The 21,728-nt window shown below is 45.5% G+C and overlaps 1 protein-coding gene across 1 annotated transcript in view; it reads right to left on the bottom strand.

The window, feature by feature from the left end:
* Nucleotides 1-985: 985 nt before the first annotated feature.
* LRP4 (LDL receptor related protein 4) overlaps nucleotides 986-21,728 on the bottom strand; it is a 52,470-nt gene continuing 31,727 nt past the window's right edge. Inside the window, exons 28-38 of the mRNA XM_027114810.1 lie at nucleotides 21,202-21,505; nucleotides 19,604-19,822; nucleotides 19,307-19,441; nucleotides 18,366-18,474; nucleotides 13,030-13,174; nucleotides 12,646-12,759; nucleotides 11,678-11,813; nucleotides 9,082-9,149; nucleotides 8,424-8,511; nucleotides 6,495-6,636; nucleotides 986-3,992 (exon numbers count right to left, since the gene is read on the bottom strand). Coding sequence (XP_026970611.1) covers nucleotides 3,660-3,992; nucleotides 6,495-6,636; nucleotides 8,424-8,511; nucleotides 9,082-9,149; nucleotides 11,678-11,813; nucleotides 12,646-12,759; nucleotides 13,030-13,174; nucleotides 18,366-18,474; nucleotides 19,307-19,441; nucleotides 19,604-19,822; nucleotides 21,202-21,505 — 1,793 coding nt within the window. The 3' untranslated portion in view covers nucleotides 986-3,659. The remainder of the gene's footprint in view (nucleotides 3,993-6,494; nucleotides 6,637-8,423; nucleotides 8,512-9,081; nucleotides 9,150-11,677; nucleotides 11,814-12,645; nucleotides 12,760-13,029; nucleotides 13,175-18,365; nucleotides 18,475-19,306; nucleotides 19,442-19,603; nucleotides 19,823-21,201; nucleotides 21,506-21,728) is intronic.

Genomic DNA, 21,728 nt, shown 5'->3' with positions numbered 1-21,728 from the left:
CTAAGAGCCAGCATAACCTGAAAACAGGGTGCTAGTCCTTGACGCTGTTACAAAATTCTCATTTGCCAGTGGTCAAATTCTCGTCAAGACCTGGGCCATCAGGTCCTCTCCCATCCCCTTCTGAAGTAGCAGGATGGTCACAGTTTAGCAAAACGCACTCAACAAATTTTGTTCTTCCAGAAACACTTGCAGTTTTGCAAGCAAATGGTGTGTGTTCAATGCATTCATTTTTTCTTCCCATTTGAAAAGTTCTTCCTGAGTTCCCAGCTCTAGTGGTCACTGTTCATAGCTTGAGGCTATGGAAAAGGGCACTTATTCTGAGGCTCTGGAGAGGGGTACTTCCTACAGGTATACAGGCTTGTGCATTAGGCTAGATTTCATTGCTTCAAATGTCCTCTTTTTCTCTGTTGTGTTTTTTGGGGTTTTTTTTTCCAAAAAAGAATGGTGGATGGTTGTCCTTGAGCTATTCCACTTATTTTTGTTCTAGCACATCTATCCCTCACCAAAGTTGGAAGAATTATACACTGCAGTTTATACTCAGATCTCTTGTCACTTACATTCAAAAGGATTCCGTCCTTCTTGCTTTCTTTTTCTTTTTTTTGGGGGGGGTGGGGTTGTTGGTAGACTCTAAGCTCTGTGATACTCTTTCTTGGTCATGCTTGGGTAGTGTCCAGCCCCTAGCAGATGAATGAATGAATGAATAAATGGGAGCAATGTTCTATAAATGGTTTATGGCTTAGAAAATCAACTATTGACCCTTGACATCAAATTCTATAACTGGCATTAAGACTTGCATGATTCCCAATCTTCACTGAGAGGTATTATTTGTCCAGATACCTGAAAAGAGATCCCCAATGCCTTGTTCTAGGCTTGAGATGTAGTGGATGAGCTATGAGTAGACAGCTTTTTAAAAATAAAAGGAATCTTAGTGTTGATTGACCCATTCTCAGAGTAACTGTGAAACATGACTAAGATCAAACAGAGCTAGAGGCAGATCTAGGACTGGAATTAGCCCTTCTTGTCCCCATCCCAGTACTTTTATTTCAAGACATCAGACAGTCTTGCCAGTGACCATCACTGAAAGGCAAAGTCAAGTTCTGTGACACTGAAGTCCTCGTAGACCTAGAACAGAAATAGAAGATACATGGTATACATGCCATGAGACTTCCTTTTGGTGCCCAAAGGAGACGCCACTAACCATCATGACACTTTTCCCATTGGGTCTGGACAGAACCTCAGGCAGCCATGACCAACCAGAGTTGGCACTCAAGATGAAACCTATCAGCCACCCTCCTCTAGAGGAAATAAGGATTTCAGAAGCCAATGAACTCTGGTCTTAACCTGTCTTTTCAAGATGAGCTGAACCTCCAGCCAGGAACCTCCCACCCTTTATTGCTCTTCAGTGTCCTCACATCCCCAAGGGACTTAGAGGTGATGTTTGCAAGCAGGTCTTCCACAGCATGTTTCTGCCAGACAGAGCAGGTGCAGTTATTAGTCATGACTCCAAGCCAGGCAAGGTGATTAAGAAAAGCTAAATTTATATTAAATTATCATAAAGTCCTAAAATACTGAACATAGTGGTTAAATAACTCCAGAAAGTCCAATCTCTCCAGTGAGTAACGTTAAAACCATTACACATGAGCGTGGGAGAGTCACTTCCATTAGTTTAGGACAGAGAGATTTTGCTTTTTACATAGTAAATCAGTGCTCAAATAGATATTTCTTCAAATATGTCCTTTCTACATTCTGAACAGCCCAAGTGCAATAAGATCCTTCCCCCTTTCCGTTCAAGAAAATGCCACTTTGCTACTTTCTCCCCATGCCCAACCGTGAGTCTGAGGACCCAAAGGGCTCCTTCTTTTACTGCCCCATCAAGTGTGAAATGTCCCCCTTTCCTCCCAGGAGGAGGACCTTTCCTTTCCCACTCTGTGTACTGGAAAAGCCTGCTTGGCCTGGCCTGGCTGTCCTATGAGGGTCTAGACCTGGGGCTGGCTACTGCGAGCAGGGCTGAGAGCCTGGCACCTGTCTCTAGCGGTCTTAGAACTGACCAGAAAAGGTTTGCTCTGATCTTCCCTTTTCACTCACATGTTTGGCAGCTGATTTCTCAATACCAAGAACCCCTGGACGTGTTTCAAATCTGGAAAATTCCCCTTGAAGCACCCCCACTCCATTCTCAGTTCCTGTTGTTGCTTTTGATCCCTGGGTGAAAGAGGTCTGGATCTGCCCTAGGCTGAAAGGGCTTCCTCAGTGGTTCTCTCTACCTTCCTACTCCTTGCCCCCCACTCTGCATCTTTATTTAGGCCTCTTCACCATACGTGCCTACAAGGCTAGGTCAGAAAAAGCAAATTAGGCACCTCCCCTCCTCCCCAAAAAAGAAGAGCTAGGTAGAAGTTTTAGGACAGTAAAAAGTCTCAACTCCCCTGACACTAGTGTGACACACATGCCTTTTGTGTGAATAAGCATGAACCAAGTGATGGCACCTCAGCATGAAAAGGGAGTCACTTAGCTGGGAAGAGTCGGAATGGGAACTTCACCACCCACAGCCGCAGGCTCTGTCTACTCACTTAGATCCCTGAGCACCTGAGAGAGAACACAGGAGGCTCAGCTTCATGGATACTTCCCTTTAAGCCCTGGGTGCCTCAAGTCTCTAAACCAATCACTCTTCCTGACCATGTATGAAAACTTCTGGCCCTGCTTTGGAGAGTTGCTTCAGGATCTCTGTGCTCAGAATCCCAGAGAATGAGGAAGGAGAAAGTGGCAGAACATTATAGTTCAGGGGATGTGCTAAGATTGGTCTAAGCAGTGCTTCTCAGACACTGCAGAGACCCACCCCTGAGGGTCCCACACGCATTCAAGACACCGGCTCACAAGCTAGAGGCAGCAGGAGGGAATTCATATTAGCCAGCTGCCATGTGATAGAGACCCCCCAGTCATCTGAAGGTAGAAAAGGCTCCAGACATTCTAGCAGGAGGAAGAACAGCTTGAGCCATACCCAGACCTCATCAGTATCTGCAGCTGAAGAAACAACAACTGTCAGGGCAAGAATAATAGCCATGGCCGGCAGTGGAGAGGACACCCAGGCCCAATCACCCTTAAAAGCTTTTTCATGTTGCCAATGCACTCGAGGCTGGAGGTTTTCCAGATGCCCATGCCAGCTGGGCTGACTCCTCCTTCTCTCAGCCTCTATCCTTCATCTCTCTCTTTACCCATGACCCCCCACCCCCCCACCCCAGCCCCCCGGTCAGCAAGTTCCCTCAGAGATGCGGTCAGGCCAGCTCTGATGGAGCGAGTGCAGTCCTGGATCATCAGCTCTTGGGGGGCGGGCACTGAGGGTGCCAGGGGAAGGGGAGGTGGAGCTCTGTACTGACGAGGAATCATTACTGAGCCTGGTTTCAAGGGGGCTCAGGATGGCGTGCATGAGGTGAAGTTCGTGGTAAAATCCAGGTCTAAATTCTCAGGATGCCCCATCATTTCTTGTGCACAGGTAGTTACGAACCCAGGTGGAAACAGCTCCAGTGGAGGGCTTGGGAGCAGTTACGAGGCGGGAGGAGGCGGCGCAGGACGAGCACACAGGAAAGGGGCCTGCTGTATAAGCGAGCTCAGGGACTGAAGCCCACCAAGGAGAAGGAGCAGGTAGGAAGGGAAGGGAACATGGGCGTTTAGACTTGGCTCTCTGAGGAGAGCTTGCGTTCGTGTCTCCAGCCTGTGTCCGGCAGGGAGCCCCGTCTTTCAGGAGTGGCTGCGGTATGGACGCTGCTGCACTCAGACTGCTCTTCCTGCAACAGCTGCTCCGTCTCCATGTCATCCAGGGAGCCAGAGCTGGCCTGGATGGACACGGTGTCTGTCTTCATGCATACATGATCCCGAAGGAGGCCCCCTCGGGAGCTGCGCAGTTGCTTGAGGTCATCCCACTCAGCATCGTCCCCAGACAGGAGGCAGATCCCCTCTACAATCTTGACCTTCTCCTTGGTGTAGTTATGGTCAGGTCCACCCTAGGGTGGGGAGTGGAGAGACACGGTCAGTTGGTTGGCTCTCTGTAAAGGATCTCATGACGAACTTAGAAAGGAAGTGGATGGGCTAAGAGTGGGCATGAAGAGCGCAAAAATCCCACAAACAAATGGGGAAATTTAATCAGAGCAAATGTATGAGGCTGAGCCTAAAAGGAAAGGAGCGGCTGTGATGATTATTACCATTATCATACAGGGAGGAGGGAGAACCGTGACTTCCGTGAGCCAGTCACTGGCTACATCACCTCGGGCAAATTACTGAACATCTCCCAAACTCAGGCTCACCTCTTTAGAGTAACAGTGTCCGTACCTCATAACCAATGGCTGTGAGAGTTAAATGAGGCAATCCACGCAATGCAATTAGTAGGTGCCTGATGCATAACATGCACTAGATCATGTTAGCTATTATTACATTGCTAATGGGGTTTATTAATGGGACAGCATGCTAATATACATGATCAGAAGCAATTGACAAAAGCAACTAAATGTGCATTTATTCAAGATTTTAAACTACTTTGGTGCCATTCCTTTTTTTTTTGAAGTATAGTTGATTTACAATGTTAGTTTCTGGTGTACAGCAAAGTGATTCAGTTATATATATATATATATATATATACATATATGGTCAGATTCTTTTCCATTATAGCTTATTATAAGATACTGAATACAGTTTCATGTGCTATTTTATTCTTAATTCTCTTCTTTCTAACTTTCTTAAGAAGAAAAGTTTTAGAAGGTAAGACAGGAGGGCTCTAGAAAACCCTCTTACTTGAGTTCTGTCAATCCACTGGGGGTACTGTAACCTATAAGCTTTTGTGGGAGGTTATTCTGGCTCTACTCCCAGGAGCCTCAGGGCCATTTCCAAGCAACCTGCGATCGTTCCAAGGACAGCCTTAAGTTCCACTCAGGCTTCTCCCTTTATGGATTCCTCAAGGGGTAGCCGTACTCCTGGTTTCTGGGGGATACCAACCAACATGCCGCCACTGCCAAGAGAAAATGGGCCATGGCTTGGGCTCTGTCCCTGGGATGGTGTTCCTGCCAAGAGCCCTGCAACTGCTGCTCTACTTTAGTAACAGTTCAGTTCCACAGATATTTATTGAGCCCCTTCCCTTCAATAAGCAGGACACTTTGATGATTAAACAATATAAAATATGGTCCCTGCCCTCTGGGAGGGACAGCTCCCTTGATCAAGGCACGCACACACATGCCCAGTCAGCCAGCACACCCTCCAAGCTGAATTAGTGTCAGATAAGATGCAGACCACTCAGTGTCTTCATCACAGAGACACGTGGGGTAAGTCAGGGAGATGTGGGTGACATGGCACTAGCAATTTGGGTGATACCACGCCCTCTACAAACACACAGCAACAGGTACCTGAAATCAAGAGGAAATCAGAAGAGAAAGGGTGAAAGACTATCAGAGGGGTGAAAGAGCTGCTGAGGAAAAAGCATACAACAGGAGAAAGAGTCACATGATTTTAATTTCTAACCTAGGGCCCTCATTGGGGTTCTTTTCTGGGGCATCAGACACTCCAGGAACCCAAGAAGCTTCAAGAGTCTTTCTCTCAAAGATATTCACAGAGAAGGGGTCTACCATCCCTAAATCTGCAAGCTATCCCTGCAGCTTCTGTGTTGGCTTGTAGTGGATGCTTTGTTTTAATAGGGAAATTCATGGATCCTGAAATCACATGATTATTGTATGAAGTGTATTCATTATGCCCTATAGGTGTGAGGGCTGGCTTTGACTGTGCTAGACAGGCCAAGAGAGTAGATGGGTTAGGTCTCATAAGGAATAATTTCTAATGAAGGGTTACAGGATTTTAGAAAAAAACAAGGGTCATATCAGACTAGGAAAATCTAAGTCCCAGGCTATATTCCCTAGTCAAAACGGGACTATTCTTCATGCCTAAACATTTAGCAAATACATTTTCACTGCAGCAACAAAGGAGTTAAAAGAACAAAAGCATATAAACTTTAAGAATTCTAGAGAAATCCCTCTAGATTATGTGATAAGAGGAAGAATAGCAGAACTCCAGCCATTCCCAACCACAGGTGCCAAAAGCTTGGATCAGAGGTTAGAAAGGGAGAGTCCAGGAGCTCTTGGGTTTTTTGGTGTTTCCTAGGAGTTTGGGGTTATTTCAGAGGGGCACAGCCTCACTGCTGGGGAATGACAGCTCCAGGAGGGAAGGAACCCCTGAGCCTGGGAAAATATCTCCTGGCAGGGAGGTGCACACTCACATGCTTTCAGACCTAAACCTTCTGGGATCTGCTTTCTAACCTTACTCTCACTAGGGCCCCTCAAGCTGGTCCCTCAGAAGTTATAGACCTCTCCAGAAACCTGAATCACATCCCATTCTTCTGTTCACTATAACTTCCAAAATGGCAGATGGACTACCCAGCATCCCTTACTGATCTACTCAGGCAACTGGAGTATAATCCACCCCCGCCCTCCAAAAACAAACTCTTGGACATAAATTTTAATTTTTACCTCTTTCTTATAGCACAGTTGATTGTACATGGCTGGTTTGGGGATTGCTTCAATTTTCACTTCCTGAGTGGAAGTTCGGTAGGAAGGGTTGCTGTAGGTCAGGTTCCCCATTGCAGGATCAGTTAACTTGGATTTTTTGTGTCTTTAGGAGAAAAAGTGATGAGAAATTAGTTCAGATCTGTATGGGGATAATATCTGGGGAAGCTGTAACCCAAGTTGTGGCAGGCAGCCTCTAAGAGGGCCCAGTGGTCCCTGCCTCCTGGTACTCACACCTTCTGAATTCCTGACCCGTGAGTGTGGGCTGGATCTGGTGGCTCGCTTCTAATGAACAGAACATGCAAAAGTGAGGGATACTAGATTAGGTTACAAGGAAACTCCTAACAAGGAAACTGGTTTCTATCTTAGTTTGCCCTCTCTCCCTCCCTCCCTCCGCTCTCTCTTACTCTTGCTCTGGGGGAAGCAAGCTGCCATGTTGAAAGCTGTCCTATGGAAAGGCCCACAAGGCAACAAACTGCTGAGGGAGGCCTCTAGCCAACAGCCTGCGAGGAACTGAATCCTGTGCTTGGAAGGGAATCCTTCCCCAGTCAAGCCTCGAGATAAGACCACAACTCTGGCTGATACCTGGATTGCTGCCTTGTAAGACACCTTGAGGCAGAGGCACCCAGCTAATCTGCATCTAGATTTCTTTTTTTTTTTTTTAATTTTATTTGTTTATTATTTTTGGCTGCATTGGGTCTTCGTTGCTGTATGTGGGCTTTCTCTAGTTGTGGTGAGTGGGGGCTACTCTTCATTGTGGTGCATGGGCTTCTTATTGGCGGTGGCTTCTCTTGTTGTGGAGCACGGGCTCTAGGCGCGCGGGCTTCAGTAGTTGTGGCGCGTGGGCTTCAGTAGTTGTGGCTCGCAGGCTCAGTAGTTGTGGCACACGGGCTTAGTTGCTCCGCGGCATGTGGCATCTTCCCGGACCAGGGCTTGAACCTGTGTTCCCTGCATTGGCAGGTGGATTCTTAACCACTGCGCCACCAGGGAAGTCCCTGCATCTAGATTTCTGATCCACAGAAACTGTGAGATAATCAGTGGTTGTCATTTTAAGTTGCTAAGTTTCAGGGTAATTTGTTATACAGCAATAGATAACAAATACACTGAGCTTTAGAGTCAAAACAGACCTACGTTTCAATGCCACTTCTGTTACTTACTGACTGGGGTATTGGTGGACATAATCTAAACTTTCTGAACCTTAGATCCCCATCTGTAAAGTGAGGAATAATAATACCTGTATTACAAGGGTTGTGACATTGATACATATTCATTAAGTGGTAGGTGTTACTATTATTGTTGTTGTTGTTAGTAGAAGCTGCTGCAGTAGCAGCAAAATCCTGACATTTTTGCTGCAAGCTGCATATAAAGCATTTAGGAGAAAATATATACAGAGAGGGTCATAAAAGGAAGATTCTAAATTGAATACTACACATTCCACCTTCCCAGGATGATCCCTACCGAGCAATGATGTATCTATCACCCCACATTGTAGTAAAGAGTTGTGTTTGTGTGAAGAGAAGATCATTTCCAGCTTCAGTGGTTTGAGGTAGTGTAGAGTGGTGGTAAAAGCAAAGATGCTAGAGTCAGTACCAGCTTTGCCTCTTGCTGTGTGAACTTGGGTAACACCCTCTGTGTCCTTAGTATCCTAGTCTATAAGGAAAATACCAAGCGTTGCTGTGGTCATGAAATGAGGAAACTGCTTGGGCTGTGACTGGGGAAGAAGGGTACACATTCAGGTTTCTGCCCTTCCCTTCTGCTGCTCTGACCAGGGACCCAACCTTGAAATGAGGCTGGTCATAGGTGGAATCAGTGAGCTGTCAACTTCAGGAGGTCCCAAACGTGCTAATGGGACATACAGCAAACATACAGCCACTGCAGTGGGGCTGAGGTTACCTGTACAGCATCAAAGCCGCGATCACCACCAGAATAAGCAGAATGCTGAGGAGTCCACCGATGACATAGCTGACATGAAGTCCTTCCCCTAGGAAGAGCAGAGGGACGCTAGGTGGGGACCCCCGACAATCTTCTAGCTGGTGTGAGGGGTGGGAAGATGGAGGGCTCCTTTTGTAGCTGTTGCATCCCATACCATCTGAGGATGGCTAGGGGCCTCCTTCTCAGAGAAGAGGCCACAGCGGGAGGGGGGAGGGGGCTGAGAAGAAACCTATCACTATGTCAGCATCTCTAATCCCACTTCCACTACTTACTAGCCGTGTGACTTAAAGCAAGATGCTTAACTTCTAAGCCTGTGTTTTCTCATCAGTTAAATGTAAATAATAAATTGCTCATAGGGCTGGTGGAGATTGAAGGTGAGTGTGTACATACAAATACATATACATACACGCATGCGCACATAAATATGGCTTAACAAGTGCCTAGCACACAGAAAGCACTCCATAAGTGGCAGCTATTATGGTTATTCTTTTTATGGATTTAGTCTAAGAAAAGGGTTCATCAACCCCAAAGAGTTCCCATGAAGGTTCTGCAAGATATCAATGGAGACTTAGATTCCTTACATCTTGTTTTTCAAAACAGTTGGGCACTGAGGGCTTACCTGAAGCAGCAGGTACGGCCTCATTGGAATACGTGCAGAGGCCCAGCCGGGCATCCTTTTCAGAGCATCTGTGGGGCAGAGAAAACTGAATGTGAAGGCTACTTATATTCAGCAAAGATCTTGCCTTCTGCCAGGAAATGGGGACAGTCCTGTGAAGGACAGGGCTAAAGGCCTGGGAGTGGGGCTTTCAGATATGAGACTATACCAGACAGGAGATAGCAGAAGCAAGGAGAGGGCAGGACAAGAAAATACAGAGAAATCAGCATGAGCCACTGTCTTCAAGATGCTATATCATGTTTAAATGTGTTTTAAAATGTGTACTCTTTTTTGTTGTTGTTTTTGGCCGTGCAGCTTGTGGGATCCCAGCTCCCTGACCAGGGATTGAACTCAGGCCCTCGGCAGTGAAAGCGTAGAGTCCCAACCACTAGACCACCAGGGAATTCCCTAAAATATGTACTCTTTAAAGAGGATTCTTTAAAAAGGAGAAGCAGGTTTGGGAGTGAGCTGAAAGAATACTAAGGACATCAATAGCAGACTTTATTAAGCTACCAGCCAAGCAAACCTTGGATTGGATCAAGATTATCACAAGGTCTAGAGAGACTTAAAAAAATATATTGTTTTTCTTTCCTTCATTCTTTCACAAGGGAATATGCAAGACATCCAGAGAGAGGGCTTGGATAACTAACTTGAAATGCTGAGACGGTAACTCCTTTGTGGCACGTTATGAGCTGGCAAGTAAAGACATGTCCTAAAAGTTTAGAGAAGAGCTACCTGCAGGAGCATCCGAAACCAAGATGTACTGAGTCTTCAGATGCAACTCTGATAGGAAGAAAATATCTGAGTAGGGTTCAAAAGTTTTCTAAATAAACCTGAATAAAATCAGATTAATAATGATTGTGCTTAAAATTTAGTGAGAAAGGTACACGTTTATATCTGTTTGCTTTTCTATATAAACTCTTCTAACGAGAAAATGGGGCATATAGAATAAGTTTGATCATGTACAAATCTTATCATTTTAGGGACGTTGAGTCTAGTGGTCTTATTTGGAATTATTACTATGTTTCTGCCTTCAGAATTGAAAGCACGTGTTAATTATCTTTTAAGCTACTGTTGATATTAAAAATAATATTACAATGAAAAATGTTCTAATAGAAGAATGCCTGGGAAGATAGACATCAGTATAGTAAGAGTAGGAAATGAAATCACTGTCTCAAAAAGATATCTGCACCCCCATGTTCAATGTAGAATTATTTACAAGAGCCAAAACATGGAAACCACCTAAGCGTCCATCAGTGGATGAATGGATAAAGAAAATGTGGTATAGGTATACAGTGGAACATTATTCAGCCATGAAAAAGGACATTCTGCTAAGTAAAATAAGTCAGACAGAGAAAGACAAATACTATATGATATCACTTATATGTGGAATCTGAAAAAGAAAAAAAAACCAACTCATAGATAAATTGATACCATACAGATTGGCAGTTGCCAGAGGTTGGGGGTGGACAAAATGAGTGAAGATGGTCAAAAGGCTCAAACTTCCAGTTATAAGATAAGTTAAGTCCTGGGGATGTAATGTACATCATAGTGACTATAGTTAACAATATTGTATGTCTGAAAGTTGCTAAGAGAGTAGATTTTAGAAGTTTTCATTATAAGAAAAAAAAAAGTATATATGTGTGGTGATGGATGTTAACTGGACTTACTGTGGTAACCATTTCACAATATACACATATATCAAATCAGAAAAAACACTAAAGGTAATTACACATGAGTACTTATTTCTTTTTTACTCCTATCTGTATTTTCAGATGATTTTTTTGCAAGGTGTAAATAAAAAACATATTTATAAGACTTTCTCTAAATGGAATATAACATGATATTTCATCAATTTTAAGATGTGCATTTTTTCTATATTCTAATATCTCTGAGATAGGACTGTGTCTTACAATTAATGGCATCTCACAGTTGCTGTTGGTCATTTTTTCAGTTTAATCTCTCAAATCAGGATGCATTTTAAATTGACAGCACCTTCGGTCTAATGAAATATAATGTTTTACACTTAATTTGAGAGCCGTTCATGGTTATGCTTGCTTATTTAATAACGGGGTGTGTGTCTGTGTGTGTACACATGCACATACATGCATGTGCGTTTGAGTGTTACAGGTCATTATAAACTAAGGCCATCACATCCCTGGGGATGTCCCAAGTTAAAAAGCCACAGCCCAGAGACCACTATGACTTAGTGGCTTCTAAGTAAACTGTAGGACAAGACCACGTGCTAAACTTGTTCTGTGAGAGCAAACGTCACTGAAAGAAAGGAAGAAGGAGGAATGCCGGGCAGAAACTCCTCCTGAGTGATTTCTCTCTAAAGCTCGTCTTAAAGCTTCTTGCCTTCAGAGCTAAAAAAAAAGAATTACTTGCAACAACCTGCAAGTCTAAATATCATCTCCAGTTCCAAGTAGCAGGGACAGGTGGCTAATGATGTGATCTACCTCCCATCTGCCAGAATCATCAAGCTGGGCCTACGGTCTTCTGCTGGCAGGGCATGGCGATTTGAATCAAAGAGCCCCCAATTCCATACTGACCCACTTACCTCCCTTCCACCTCCTCCAGAGATGTGCGGGTCCAGCTGGTAGAAGAACGCAAGGTCGTCGGTAGCGTGTTGGGTAGCACGGGGCTCCTTTCACTTACGCTGGTAGCCCTGGGAGCTGGGGGCACCAGGCCAGGTTCTGGAGAGAAAACAAGGACTGGAGTGGATCACTGGAGCCACAAATATCTACATATGGTCCAAGAGTAGCATGTGGAGAACTTGATAAAGCAATTTTTTAGCTGCCCTGATCCTAGGCACCCCTGTTAGATGTCCTTCTCAATACTGTACATAAAAAGGATTTGGTTTCCAATATATATATTTTTAATAAATTTATTTATTTAATTTATTTGGCTGCGTTGAGTCTTTGTTGCTGCTCACAGGCTTTCTCTAGTTGTGGCGAGTGGGGACTACTCTGCATTGTGGTGCGCGAGCTTCTCATTGCAGTGGCTTCTCTTGTTGCAGAGCATGGGCTCTAGGCACGCGGGCTTCAGTAGTTGTGGCACGTGGGCTCAGTAGTTGTGCTTCACGGGCTCTAGAGCGCAGGCTCAGTAGTTGTGGTGCATGGGCTTAGGTGCTCCACGGCATGTGGGATCTTCCCGGACCAGGGCTCGAACCCGTGTCCCCTGCGTTGGCAGGCAGATTCTTAACCACCGCGCCACCAGGGAAGTCCCAGTTTCCAATATTAATAGCTCCGGATGGGCTAGCTGGCCCACAAAGGGCAAAAGAGAGGATAGTGCACAGGTCACAGTAGGGATCAGGGAATCAGGAGACCCGATTTCCATCCTAGTAAATGCCAGAAGCCAGACAAACCTGGGTCTGTACCATCCCAAAGCTCAAACCCATTGCTCCCAGTCACTCTGCTGTAAGAACCCCTGAGGGGAAATCTCACCCAGAAGAACAAAGCTGAGGCTGCTGATCCCCTGCCCTTCCAAGGGCTCTGCTGTTCCAGGAGGCCAATTAGTCCAACTCACCAAGGGAGCAGGGCCGGCCATCAGGCTCGTCAGGACAGGCACATACAAAGTCTGAGGCTCTGGCAAAGCAGAGGTGGGTGCAGCCGCCGTTGTTCACACCACAGGCATTGGTCCCTGGGGGCAAAGCAGATGTGAATGTCTGGCCTGGGGCAGAATCAAGTCTCCTAATTTGACACTTCTCAAAAAGGAGGAGATTTGGGGCTACCTTACTCCCAGGGACCGTGGGGCAGGAAGGGTATAACGACAGGGGGCTGAAAGGTCTAAGAACTTAAGATGTGAACCAAAAGGCTCTCCTGTGGCTCTGTCTTGGTTATTAACAGTCCTCAGGGTGACCAACCAACCCCACCAATGGTAAGGAAGCAGGCTCAGGACCCTGGAGTCCACCTGTCTGCCGCTGAGGGGAAACCACGATGATATCCATGAGTCCCTCCACATTCGCCAACACCGTCTCCTTGTTCCGGCCTGAGTACTTGTCAACACGCTGGATTGACTTGGTCTGCCAGTCTGTCCAGTAGATCCACCTGTCCTGCTACTCAATAGGGAAACCCCAAAAAGAGTAACTATTAATAGGCAGACCCTGGTACAGCTTCCGTGCCTCAGCCCGTGTGTTCCCTCTGTCCAAATGCCCTCTTCTTCCCTTATCCATGTCAGCTCCTGTGCATCCCCAAATATGACATTATCCAGGAAATCTCCCCCAATCCATAGAGCATTCACCATTTTCTCCATGCTGCTCTGAGCTTGTCCTCACTTCCACAGGTGAGTTTCGACGCTCTATGGTCATTTGTTTACATGTCTATCTGTCCTGCCAGATTAAGTTCTTCAAGAACAAGAATGTGGTTCATTCATCTCTCAATTTCCAGCACTAACACTTAGTCCTCAGTCAGTTGACCCAGTGGCTCAGTGAATAAATAAATTCCTGTACCTAGCAAACAGGAGTAAATTGCGGGGGCCGGGGGGGGGCAGTCGTTCTAGGTCCCTGTTCTTCTGGGCCCATCACTCAGAGCCCTGGCCCAAGTCCTCTGGTTACTTCTGCAGGCAGCTGCCCTCTAACGTAGTGATCCTGAGATTCTCTACCAGGGGTGGGGAAGGGCAATGTAGGTGGTTCCCCTCCCATCCCTGCAGTATACATCAGAAACCTCAGGGGAAACTTGTAGATTGAGAAACTAAATTCAATATAATCCTGTAGTTTTACATTTGGAGTACGGGGTGGGGAAAAGCCTATCATTAAGTAAAGCCAGACAAAATCTTACTGGCCAGTAGGATACAATGCAGAATACAGATAGAGTGCATGTTTGTCAAAAAGGGACAAAGATTTTTTTTTAATTGTTTTTTTTTTAATTTACTTATTTTGTTTATTCCTTTTTTTTTTTGGCTGCATTGGGTCTTCGTTGCTGCGCGTGGGCTTTCTCAAGTTGAGGTGAGCGGGGGCTACTCTTCATTGCAGTATATGGGCTTCTCACTGCGGTGGATTCTCTTGTGAAGCATGGGCTCTAGGCATGCGGGCTTCAGTAGTTGTGGCACGTGGGCTCAGTTGTTGTGTCTCGCGGGCTCTAGAGCGCAGCCTCAGTAGTTGTGGTGCACCAGCTTAGGTGCTCCGTGGCATGTGGGATCTTCCCGGACCAGGGCTCAAACCTGTGTCCCCTGCATTGGCAGGCAGATTCTTAACCACTGCGCCACCAGAGAAGCCCGAGGGACAAAGATTTTTTTTTTTTAACATCTTTATTGGAGTATAATTGCTTTACAGTGTTGTGTTAGTTTCTGCTGTATAACAAAGTGAATCAGCTGTATGCATATGTATATCCCCATACATATCCCCTCCCTCTTGCATCTCCCTCCCACCCTCCTTATCCCACCCCTCTAGGTGGTTGCAAAGCACTGAGCTGATCTCCCTGTGCCATGTAGCTGCTTCCCACTAGCTATCTATTTTACATTTGGTAGTGTATGTATGTCAGTGCTACTCTCTTACTTCCTCCCAGCTTACCCTTCCCCCTCCCCGTGTCCTCAAGTCCATTCTCTATGTCTGCGTCTTTATTCCTGTCCTGCCCCTAGGTTTATCAGAACCATTTTTTTTTTTTTTAGATTCCATATATATGTGTTAGCATACGGTATTTGTTTTTCTCTTTCTGACTTACTTCACTCTGTATGACAGACTCTAGGTCCATCCACCTCACTACAAATAACTCAAGTTCGTTTCTTGTTATGGCTGAGTAATAGTCCATCATGTGTATTTACCACATCTTCTTTATCCATTCATCTGTCAATGGACACTTAGGTTGCTTCCATGTCCTGGCTATTGTAAATAGTGCTGCAAGGAACATTGTGATACATGACTCTTTTTGAATTATGGTTTTCTCAGAGTATATGCCCAGTAGTGGGATTGCAGGGTCATATGGTGGTTCTATTTTTAGTTTTTTAAGGAACTTCCATAGTGTTCTCCATGGTTGCTGTATCAATTTACATTCCCACCAACAGTGCAAGACGGTTCCCCTTTCTCCACAACCTCTCCAGCATTTATTGTTTGTAGATTTTCTGATGATGGCCATTCTGACGGGTGTGAGGTGATACCTCATTGTAGTTTTGAATTGAATTTCTCTAATGATTAGTGATGTTGAGCATTCTTTCATGTGTTTGTTGGCAATCTGTATATCTTCTTTGGAGAAATGTCTATTTAGGTCTTCTACCCATTTTTGGATTGGGTTGTTTGTTTTTTTGATATTGAGCTGCACGAGCTGCTTGTATATTTTGGAGATTAATCCTTTGTTAGTTGCTTTGTTTGCAAATATTTTCTCCCATTCTGAGTGTTGTCTTTTCATCTTGTTTATGGTTTCCTTTGCTGTGCAAAAGCTTTTAAGTTACATTAGGTCCCATTTGTTTATTTTTACTCTAGGAGGTGGGTCAAAAAGGATCTTGCTCTGATTTAAGTCATAGTTTTCTGCCTATGTTTTCCTCTAAGAGTTTTATAGTGTCTGGCCTTACATTTAGGTCTTTAATCCATTTTGAGTTTATTTTTGTGTACGGTGTTAGGAAGTGTTTTTTTATATTAATTTATTGATTGATTTTTGGCTGCACTGGGTCTTTGTTGCTGTGCATGGGCTTTCTCTAGTTGTGCTGAGCAGGGGCTACTCTTCGTTGCGTTGCACGGGCTTCTCATTGTGGTGGCTTCTCTTGTTGCAGAGCACGGGCTCTAGGTGCGCGGGCTTCAGTAGTTGTGGCACATGGGCTCAGTAGTTGTGGTTCACAGGCTGTAGAGCACAGGCTCAGTAGTTGTGGCACACGGGCTTAGCTGCTCCACGGCATGTGGGATCTTCCCGGACCAGGGATTGAACCCGTGTCCCCTGCGTTGGCAGGTGGAATCTTAACCACTGCACCACCAGGGAAGTCCAGGAAGTGTTCTAATTTCATTCTTTTACATGTAGCTGTCCAGTTTTCCCAGCACCACTTATTGAAGAGGCTGTCTTTTCTCCATTGTATACTCTTGCCTCCTTTATCAAAGATAAGGTGACCATATGTGCGTGGGTTTATCTCTGGGCTTTCTATCCTGTTCCATTGATCTATATTTCTGTTTTTGTGCCAGTACCATACTGTCTTGATTACTGTAGCTTTGTAGTATCGTCTGAAGTCCAGGAGCCTGATTCTTCCAGCTCCATTTTTCTTTCTCAAGATTGTTTTGGCTATTCAGGGTCTTTTGTGTTTCCATACAAATTGTGAAGTTTTTTGTTCTAGTTCTGTGAAAAATGCCATTGGTAGTTTGATAGGGATTGCACTGAATCTGTAGATTGCTTTGGGTAGTACAGTCATTTTCACAATATTGATTCTTCCAATCCAAGTACATGGTATATCTACATCTGTTTGTATCATCTTTAAGTTCTCTCATCAGTGTCTCGTAGTTTTCTGCATACAGGTCTTTTGTCTAGGTAGGTTTATTCCTTGGTATTTTTTTGTTGTTGTTGCAGTGGTAAATGGTAGTGTTTCCTTAATTTCTCTTTCAGATTTTTCATCATTAGTGTATAGGGATGCAAGAGATTTCTGTGCATTAATTTTGTACCCTGCAACTCTACCAAGTTCATTGATTAGCTCTAGTAGTTTTCTGGTAGCATCTTTAGGATTCTCTTAGTATCACATCATCTGCAAACAGTGACAGTTTTACTTCTTCTTTTCCGATTTGGATTCCTTTTATTTCTTTTTCTTCTCTGATTGCTGTGGCTAAAACTTCCAAAACTATGTTGAATAATAGTGGTGAGAGTGGGCAACCTTGTCTTGTTCCTGATCTTAGAGGAAATGGTTTCAGCTCTTCACCATTGAGAATGATGTTGGCTGTGGGTTTGTCATATATGGCCTTTATTGTGTTGAGGTAGGTTCCCTCTATGCCTACTTTCTGGAGAGTTTTATCATAAATGGGTGTTGAATTTTGTCAAAAGCTTTTTCTGCATCCATTGAGATTATCATATGGTTTTTATCCTTCAGTTTGTTAGTAGCTGTATCACATTGATTGATTTGCATATATTGAGGAATCCTTGCATTCCTGGGATAAACCCCACTTGATCATGGTGTATGATCCTTTTCATGTGCTGTTGGATTCTGTTTGCTAGTATTTTGTTGAGGATTTTTGCATCTATGTTCATTAGAGATATTGGCCTGTAGTTTTCTTTTTTTGTGACATCTTTGGTTTTGATATCAGGGTGATGGTAGCCTTGTAGAATGAGTTTGGGAGTGTTCCTCCCGAGGGACAAAGATTTTTAAATGATTGAGAATCCCTGTTTTGGCCCCAGGCTTGGTATACCTTTTTTCCTTTCTTGAATTATTATACAGGATTAGAACTCTAAAATAGTGACAGCTAATACTAAATAAAATGATTAGAAATAACACGCACTGAGTGCCAGATACTCTGCTAATGCTTTGTGTATATTTCAGGAGGATACTATTATTTTTTGTTTTTTGTTTTTTGCAGTACGCGGGCCTCTCATTGTTGTGGCCTCTCCCGTTGCGGAGCACAGGCTCCGGACACGCAGGCTCAGCGGCCATGGATCACGGGCCCAGCCGCTCCACAGCGTGTGGGATCTTCCCGGACTGGGGCATGAACCCGTGTCCCCTGCATCGGCAGGCGGACTCTCAACCACTGTGCCACCAGGGAAGCCCGATGCTATTATTAAACTCATTTATTTTATAAGTAAGTGAAGCTTAGAGAAGTTCACTGTCTTGTCAAAGTTGCATAGTTACTTCATGACACAGGCAGAACTTGAACCCACAGAGCTGGCTCATGGGAGGTACTCACTCAGTAAACACTTACCGACCGGCTACCTGCCTGAAAACTCTGGCTTTCAGCCACTCCACACCTCTGCCCACTAAAGTAAGCTGCCTGAGCTTGCATGCTGGGACCACAGCACTGGGATCAGCTGGGGAACTTGTTAAAATGAATATTCTTTGCCCAACCTTCAGGAGGCAGATTCTTTATATCCAGTGCCCGGGGATATGCATTTTAACAAATTCCACAGTTGACTCCGTACAGCTGTTTGAGAGCCACTGCTTCGAATGTTAGAACATGGGACAGCAGGAGCAGCAGGGCACATAGTGGCAAGGCTTCAGTGTACAAGAATCACCCCTAAAATGAGCTTCCATAGCAAACCTGTTCAGTAGCACCTGGGGCTGAGGCTGCTGATGCAGAACCCCGAGGAAACACCCCTGGTCAAGGAGGTTTAGTTACCTCTCTCCTGAGCCAGTACCTGAGTGAGAGCAAAGGGGTGTGACACGTGGCTGACCAAGACCTGCCGGAGCTTCCCACTGAGGTCGGCGCTCTCAATCCGGTCCAGATGGGCATCCACCCAGTAGATCCTGTAAAGGAAAGGAGAAAAGGCAGCTGCTGAAGACACTTGCCAGGTAGCCCAGCCCTGCCCTCAGGGAGCTAGCTGTCCCCTCCTGAGCTGAACTGGCAGGTGCTGTGAGCAGTCAAGTTGACTTGATGAGAGGTCACTGGGAATCCCCAAGCTGAAGAGCAGAACTTGGTTGGTGACTCATAAGTGGGGAGGCCAGGGCTGTTCTGCGGAGGGTAGAAATCTAGTGACCTCGGAGGAGCCAGCCCCCCGTCTCATCTTCAACGACTTGATAACCCTTTGACTCCTACCCAAGAATCAAAGCCCAAATTCTTGTGAATGCCCTTCAAGAAGAGACTCAGTCTACAAAGAGCTCAGTGAAGTTAACGGAAGAAGGCATTCCTCTCCTCCAGTCCAACTCTCCAGGTGACTTTGATTCCCTTCCCTTCTTCTGAGAGCAGAAAGGAGAATTGACTGCTTTGGAGCCTCTTCCTCCCTCTTCTCCTGCCCTCCAGTATTTTTAATCTAGATCAGGAGTTGCAAATTCCAATACCTGATGGGATCAGGAGAGCAACAAATGCAAAGAATCGGTTAACTGGATGGGGGGGTAGTGGGATCTGCTCTGCTAAAGCATTCAAATGAAAAACATGTAAACCAGATAATCCCCGCCTGAGGGTTGAGTGCTGGATTCAGCAACACCTGCTCCAAGAATTTGTGCCCTTATACTTCTCACTGCTTGCTTTTCCCTACCTACCAAGGAGCTTTCTACTTGTTTGTTTTCACTACTTCAATCTCAACCATCCTCTCCTCTGCCCACCTGATTTCCAGGAGGCTGTCTGGGACAGGATTCCCACCTGCGGGTATCATAGTCCAGGGTAAGGCCATTGGGCCAACCCAGGTCTGTGTTGATGAGGACCTTCCGCTCAGAGCCATCCAAGTTCGCCCGTTCAATCTTGGCAATGTGGCCCCAGTCTGTCCAGAAGAGGTACCTGGGACACAAGAGCGCCATCAGCAAGGCATGGGAAGATGGCATCCAGAGGTTGAGAGAATACAGGGACACCCAGATACCATTAATATACAGGCATCTTTCAAGAGCCTCTTCATCAGGCCCTTCTTCCCTGGGTCTCTTTTCTGCTGGCCAAAAAACTTACCCCTTCCTGGGGAAAACGGCAATGGCCCGAGGTTCATCCAGGCTGTTGTTAATCAGCACTTTGCGGCAGGAACCATCTAGCCTCGATGCTTCAATGGTATTTCGGCCTGTATCTGTCCAATACAGATTCCTGGCCACCCAGTCCACTGCCAGCCCATCGGTGGTCTTCAGCCCACGCCCGATCACCGTCTCCATGTTGCTGCCATTCAGATCTGCTCGCCTTGGGGAACAGCCCAGGGTTGGATGACTGACCAGATCAGCAATAGGCTGATACCCCTTTCATCCATGTTCCCATAATTGGATTCCCACTACACTGTAAGCTCCACAGGGGCAGGGACCAAGTATTTATAAGTACATTCCTCAGCATCTAGCACAGTAGGTATTCAAAATATCTGCCAAACTGAATAAATTATTGGGAGGACAGAGTGTTTCCTGCTGTAAGTAGGGGGCATTTGGGCCCATGTCTTGCCAGAAGACAGGCTAATAAACCCCATACACCTTAAGGAGGAGACAAGGATTGCTAGATAGTGATTATGAGAAAGGGCAGATTTTTCCAAAATCTGTGCATTTTTATAGCAGTCCTACACCAGGGAATTCAACCTCAGAATGGGGGGCATGTCACAAATACACGGGGGACTTTTGTAAACTACATATGCCCACCAGCTCCCAGATTCTAATACACCCCTCAGGGAGAACAAAAGGGAATGCTCCTGTTCTTCTACGTGAGAACCTCTGCCATGGTAAAACCCTCTAACTGGTGACAGGGTACCACATTCCTCAGCTGTGTCGGGGTAAAAAACTGGAATAATAATAAATAAAACAAAAAATATTAAAAAACAAAACCCAACACAACCTTGTAAATAACCATAAGCCTTGGCATTTGGCCAGCGTTCCTGCATTATAATACAGATACTTGGTTTGGCTACACGGCCAACTGATCAATGAGTCTTAGAGGATCACTGGAGCTCCTGCAGAGCCCAATGGTAGAGGTAGAAAGCTCCGGGTCCCCAGCCTGACTTTATCTGTTTGTTTTACATACTGGGCTTCTATTAATCTTTTTTTGTTTAATATTTATTTATTTATTTGGCTGCGCCGGGTCTTAGTTGCGGCATGCAGGATCTTTTTTAGTTGCGGCATGCGAACTCTTAGTTGCGGCATGTGTGTGGGATCTAGTTCTCCGACCAGAGATCGAACCTGGGCCCCCTGCACTGGGAGTGTGGAGTCTTAGCCACTGGACCACCGGGGAAGTCCCTATTAATCTTTAAATAGATAAATTCCCTGGCGGTCCAGTGGGTAGAACTCTGCACTTCCACCACAGGGGACACAATCCCTGGTTGGGAAATCCCACAAGCCAAGTGGCGTGACCAGAAAAAAAAAAATCTTGAAACACTTCATCATCTTTAAATAAACAAAAGAAAACAAAAGTTTGAAACTCTGCTGTAAGTGATAACACTATAAAGCATACAGTTCAGGGTCAGAACTCACTATCCAAGTTGCAGAATCACTTAGTCCATTTAGAGGTCAACACAGACCATAACCTCACCCATCAAAGGTCAGAAGCAGGTCTGTGTCTTCTGAAGGTTTCGGGGACCCTCATACCTGATAACATCCAGGAACACATCTGTGTAATAGACCTTTCCATCCACACTGTCATAATCCAGGGAGATGACATTGTTGAGCTCGGGAACGGGCACGTGCACATCTGTGTGGTCGCTGGTGTCCAGTGAGATACGCCGGATGGAGCCGCGGCTGGAGAAGAGCAGGTAGGTCTCAGGAGAGGGGTCACAGGTCTTCCCATCTCCCTTCAGCTGGATGCCAGTGGGGCAGGCACAGGAAAAGCCAGAGGGCCGAGGCAGGCAGAGGTGAGAGCAGCCACCATTTCTCGAGCTGCACTTGTTAAAACCTGAGAAAGAGAAGCACGAGTTTTGACACCCAGCCTGGAATATGGTCTGAATCTTATAAAGGTCCTAGTTTTTTGTGCCTGATTGTTTGCTATTCTACATAACAGGATTCGGTGCCTGGCAGGGAAGAGGCAGAAGGAGCAGGGGTGTCTCCAGGAGTCCTTTGAAGGTGACAGCACCCTGCTGTTGCAGTACCAGCCATACCCAGAGGGAACACAGCCTGAT

Source organism: Aethalodelphis obliquidens, unplaced genomic scaffold (genome assembly GCF_003676395.1).
Source record: "Aethalodelphis obliquidens isolate GAN/ISIS:26980383/991018 unplaced genomic scaffold, ASM367639v1 scaffold14, whole genome shotgun sequence".
Taxonomy (NCBI): Eukaryota; Metazoa; Chordata; class Mammalia; order Artiodactyla; family Delphinidae; genus Aethalodelphis; species Aethalodelphis obliquidens.
Note: the sequence above shows the minus strand (reverse complement) of the source record. Positions and strands in the feature narration are given on the sequence as shown.